General features: G+C 37.1%; 1 protein-coding gene across 3 annotated transcripts in view; it reads left to right on the top strand.

The window, feature by feature from the left end:
- Positions 1-6,000, top strand: part of gramd4a (GRAM domain containing 4a) — a 75,266-nt gene continuing 69,266 nt past the window's right edge. For all 3 annotated transcript variants that reach the window (XM_077233901.1, XM_077233900.1, XM_077233902.1), the window contains exons 1-2: positions 1-335; positions 4,273-4,480. In XM_077233901.1, the coding sequence (XP_077090016.1) occupies positions 307-335; positions 4,273-4,480 (237 nt within the window). In that variant the 5' untranslated portion in view covers positions 1-306. The remainder of the gene's footprint in view (positions 336-4,272; positions 4,481-6,000) is intronic.

Genomic DNA, 6,000 nt, shown 5'->3' with positions numbered 1-6,000 from the left:
AGAGATCAGTGGACTCGTTTAAGAGATCTGCCCGTCTACTGTGTGTGTGTGTGTGTGTGTGTGTGTGTGTGTGTGTGTGTGTGTGTGTGTGTGTGTGTGTGTGTGTGTGTGTGTGTGTGTGTGTGAGTTCAGTGACATCGACAACACACGCAGATCCCTGTTCTCTGGGGGGGATTGACATTAACTCGCACACAATACAGGCTCCAGGGACATCGTGCGGCTCTTTTTCAGACAGCAGAGGGGAAGCTGGGCTATATTTACAGCAGGTGTTCCTGAAGGATCTATCACAGACTATCAGCAGGGTTCATGAAACTTTGCTACGATTTGCGAGCTAGGTAAGCGGACCTTTAAACAGATTCAAGACGGCAACAGGCGATTTACAGTTATGTCTTCTTCACCACTGTCATAATTCATAGAGAAAACTCATTTCTATTCAGAGAAACGATCTTGAAAACGAAGCTATCACGGACAGTGTCGCACTAAGAGCTTGCTGATTTAAATAGCTAAGCTTGTCATACGTCATAATCTAATGTGTCATGTCTTTGTTTAATGTGGCATTTAAATGCGTTCCAGGAACGCGGCCGTTATTCTGTCATTCAGACACGCCAATCAAGGTACAAAATGTATCATCCTGTGGAGAACGGATACATTGTGTCCACACACACGACATTTAGACGGCCTAAAACATGCGTATGATGATGATGGAGTGAAAGTTGTTAATGGTGATGTTGCGATGAATGTCGCGTGACTCGCGTGATCCTGAAATAAGTCATTCACTCATTCATTTACTGATCCATTGATCAACTGATCAACCTCGTTGTTCCGTTTAGGCATGATCGTTTTTGTGCTGGTTAATTATAATAATAAATAATAATAATAACAACGACAATAATAGTAATATTAAAATAATTGAATAATTAAAGTATTAAAAGGGATTTAAGGGAATTCATAAATAAGAATGGTAAAATAAGTTATACTGTACTGTACTGTAGGCCTACTAGTCTAATTTCAGTTATGAAGTAATCAATTAAAAGGGATAGTTTAGTTCACCCAGAAATGAAAATTCTGTCATCATTTACTCACCCTCAAGTTGTTCCAAACCTGTATGAGTTTCTTTCTTCTGCTGAACACAAAAGAAGATATTTTAAAGAATGTTGTTAATCAAACAGTTGATGGTAGTCTTTGACTTCCATAGTATTTTTTTCCTACCATGGAAGTCAATTGGGTCCATCAACTATTTGATTACCAACGTTTTCTTCAGAAGAAAGAAACTCATACAGATTTGGAACAACTTGTGGGTAAATCATTTTTTGGTGAACTAGGCTATCCCTTAAACTATTTGAAAATAATATTTTATTTTAAAATGCACACACATTGACTCTTATTCGTATGTCCAATATGTCGAAAACGCAAACGTTTCTTATGTCATCACATTCATTTATGGCAAAAACGGCAACATTTCATGAAGAGTTGAGTAGTTTGCATCACTAGATTGTCTATTACTGTCGTTCGCTGAACATTTCTAAAAACGGTTTGATATCTTTCCACTAAAGACTTATTTGCCTTATTTGATTTGATTGGCCGTCTCGATCATTTTGTTAGATTGCTGAGGCAAAGCAGCTTAAAAAATTAAATCAGCTTAAAAATTTAACTTTTAAACTTTTGTCATCCAAGACAAATTAAATGGGAAAATATGGATTATATTATTATTATTATTATTATTTATTTATTTTATTCATAGCCCAGACAAAATCATTGATTCATCAATACGTAATTCATTCAATGATTGAGCCACTGATTCATTTATCCATTGTGAAATCAACTGATTCATGAAAATAAACCGATTCATCGATCTGTTTTTTATTTTCATTGATATAAATAATCTTTTAACTAACTGATCCATGGATTCATTCATTCAGCAAACTTTTAATTCAGTGGTTAATTCAATAAAATAATCTGAATCGTCAGTCATTCGATCCATTGAGTACTTGATTTGTTGATTCATTTTTGGATTAATTGATCCATAAATTCAATGACCTATTGAGTCACTGATTCAAATCAACTGAATCATTAAAATAAGCTGAATTTTGAATCATTGATGAATTAAACTTTTGATTTACTGATCAATTGATTTAGTAATAATTTGAACTATTGTTCACTGATTCATGTATCTATTGAATGACCGATTCAGATTTAGTCATTTTCAGATTTATCTGTTTTCTCAAGCAATGATCAGTGTAAAGCATGAATCCTGCTGAGAGAGTGTATGTAGGCAGGCAGCAACTGTGGCTTTGAACTCTGAGGATGACTAATGCACAAATAAAGAAGTATATATATATATTTGTGTGATATGCAGCATATATTTGATCTTTAATGAACTGAATTTAATCTCTGTCTCGCAAATATGAATCTCCTCTGATATTGAAAGTCATGGTGTTTGTCCAGTGCTCTCAATGGTGTTCAGATTGGTGTATCCACCTTGGTGGTGGATATTCATGTAGAGAATAGAGATCTGTGGGTGGACACATTTACTTCCGCCTTGTGTACTTGATTAGAGACTTCTGCAGCTCTCACAGCATGCAGAATCACAAGAACAGCCAAATATAATTTCATAATAATAAGCACCGATGGCTCTCAAACCAATCCCTGTTCTATAGTGTAGTTCCTGAGAGGGACGGTTACAATTGAATCTCCCGTCCCCATTGTTTTGTTGCCTCTCATGGCTGGATATAATATATGACATTATTTTCTCTACATAATACCTTTTTATTCTTAACCTGTCATTTTAACTTGTAAATATTAGCTTAAATTGTAAGTGTTAAAAAAGTGTTAAAATGCTGTTATAATTGACTCGCCCTCAAGTTAATATTCAACACCTTTATGACTTTCTTGCTTCCATGGAAAAAAAAATTAATTTACATTTACTTAAGCTGACGGTTTATCCAAAGCGACTTGAGTAAAGAGGAACATAACAAGCAATTCAACACATAGTAAATGATATGTAAACACAATTAGCATGTTTAATAGAAAGCTATTAGGAATCAGGCTAGAGCAGAGGTTAAATGGAGAAAAGTAGAAAAAGGTGGGGGGGGTTTCATGGTTTTTAAGGTTGTGGACTGAAGCCATTTGTCCTCTATAATGGTTGAAACTATTCAACTACATTCTGTGGGAAATCCACATATGGCACTTCCTCCACTGTACTTTAAACAAAACAACTTTTGGTCAGTGATTTTTGCCCAAGGCAGGAAAAGCCCCTAATCCATTTCCAACTTGTTGTGATCATTAGAGATTTCCTCTTGCCGTTGGTTTTCAGAAAAAACAGCAGATGAATTCCCTTTCGTGTTAAAAGGTCAGCCTTAGAGACTACTGAGAATATTCATTCACGTGTTTTTGTGGAAGACCTGAGGATATAAGCACGTATCAGAGAGGTGACTTCTGGGTAAACTATGATGAATATTTCAGAGAGGAGATTCATGTTTAAACAAGGGTTGTGTTATTAATGAAATCAGAACAGGTTAGTGGCTTGCATACTTTGGTGTGTACATATTCATTATAAAAGCTTCAGGTTGTTAATTATTTAATCGGCTCATTAATGTCAAGTGAATAAAACCTTGCTGTTGAATAAATTCATGGTTATGTTATGATTGCGTATGATTTTTAATTGTTTTTTCTTTCTTGTTTTTTAGTTGCTTCAGAATGTTTTAACTTTTGATAGAGGATGATTGAGGAAATCAAAAAAAACACTACACAGTACTTAAACTTTTGTCAGTCGACCAAGTTGACGAGCATCAGCCAACGCCAGTAATCTCAAAAAGAGCCACGAATTGGCTAATTAATGGGATTGGATGATATATATCGGGCTGTCAGTAATATTGACACACTGTGATAAAGCCCCTTTGCTTCTTCATTATGTATAAGTGAGCTTTCCAGCGGGTTGGCAGTGTAACACCTGTGTTCTTTTTTAAGGCAATTCACACTTCATAGACAAACACCAACAAACAAGTTGGCAGTTGGATTTAGTATTTTATGAAAAATAACTGTCATGTTCACACTGCCCCAACAGACAGAAACAAACACTGATTGAACATGGTCAGTCAGGTGAAAACAAACTCTGACCAACGTCAACAGACGCCGACGGACAAAACCCAACAAACATGAATTGGCCTTAAAATGTAACCATTTGTTCTCCTGTGTAAGTTCTTACTTTTAAAGTTCCCTGTAAAGTTTGTCCCTTTGTCCTTAATACTTTGTTGTACTTTGTTGACTCTGCAGGGCTGCCATACACAATGTTAAGGTAAAGCCTAAAGCAGCTGTGTTGAACATGCTAAAGCGTCTGGACAAAATAAGATTCCGCGGTCCAAAACGAGATGACTTCATGGATCTACCCGAGTCCCCTACGGGGTCGGACACTGAATGTAGTGATGATATGCTACTGAGACCTCGACCTTCAATACGAGACAATGATGAGCAAAGAGACCCTGTAAGTACTGTAATTACAGATGTTCTCATTTCAGTTGGCAACTTTGTAAAGTATAGGGGCTTTCGAACCGGAGGAACGTTTTCATAGTTCCTATAGGACTATTGGCGGAAAGTACCTGGATTTTGGCGTATTCGCACTGAAGGAACTAGGAACGATTTTAGTTCTTGAAACTCCTTTTGGAGGAACTAATTTAGCTCCTACTTCAGAGTCGGGTCTAAACCAGCAATGGAGGAACTACCAGTGATGTTATTGTACGCTGATTGGCCGAAAGCACGTGAAACACCAGCACCCGCCATATTTAAAAAAGCTGTGTAAACACTCAGATTATAGCCTATATATTTACTCCACAAACTAACTCTACGAACATGGCAAACAGTGATAGACGAGCCTCCTAAAGGACAAGTTCGGTGTTGTACACTTAAAGCCCTGTTTTTAAGATCGCTTCTGATTAAATAGAATGGTTAAGATTGAAATTTGGACAAATGCTGCTGGCCCGAGAATTTTCGGTTTCTGTGTTAGCACCCCCCCCCCCCCACCTACACAATGGCTTCATAGGAGCACTGGAAGAATCATTCATAAAACGCATTCAACTTTAGTTTACAAAGACGTGAAACTCGCCGAGTGGTCTGGGGTGTTCACTGTTATGCTCACACATAAATCGCTGCAAAAGATGCTTTCCAACAGGTGTTTTACCATTCGTTGTAAAACCGTGGACCTATTTTTCCAAACGCCTCACAACCGGACATTCTTCCGTTGAGAGCTTGAATAGCGTAGCTATAGCGTTTCTGTCGGCAGAGTAATACTGTACCTCACAGAACATCCAATACAAGTCAATGGAGTTGGACAAAAACTACAACCCCAAATCAGAAAAAGTTGGGACATTTTGTAAAATGCAATAAAATCAAGAATCTGTGATTTGTTAATTCTATTTAACCTTTTATTAACTGCCAGAAATACAAAGAAACATTGCCCAATGTTTTCACTGACCAACATAATTGTATTTTGTAAATATGAACAAATTTAGATTTTGATGGCTTCAACACACACCAAAAAAGTTGGGACAGAGACATGTTTACCACTGTGTCACTTCACCTTTCCTTTTAATTACACTTTTTAATCATTTGGGAGTTGAGGATACTAATTTTTGGAGCTTTGCTAGTGGAATATTTGCCCAATCTTGTCTGATACAAGACAGCAGCTCAACAGTCTGTGGTTATCGTTGCCTGATTCTCCTTTTCATGATGGATCATACATTTTCCATAAGAGACATATCTGTACTGCAGTAAACAGGCAGGCACATCCCTTCTGTAGTGCAGAGTGTCTAGAAACCACTCAGTTTTAGCATGTGCAGAATGAGGCCTGGCATTGTCTTGCTTCCCAGGAAAGATGTCATCTTGATGGCAGTTTATGTCTCTGTACAATCCAAATATATGCCTCCATGTCAATGGTACCTTCACAATAATGCAAGTTACCCATACCGTTTGCAATGGTGCACCTTAATACCAGCACATATGTTTGCT

Source organism: Siphateles boraxobius, unplaced genomic scaffold (genome assembly GCF_051911475.1).
Source record: "Siphateles boraxobius isolate OS27281-9 unplaced genomic scaffold, OSU_SipBor_1 19, whole genome shotgun sequence".
In the NCBI taxonomy this organism is placed as follows: Eukaryota; Metazoa; Chordata; class Actinopteri; order Cypriniformes; family Leuciscidae; genus Siphateles; species Siphateles boraxobius.
This window is presented reverse-complemented; position numbering and strand designations above follow the sequence as displayed.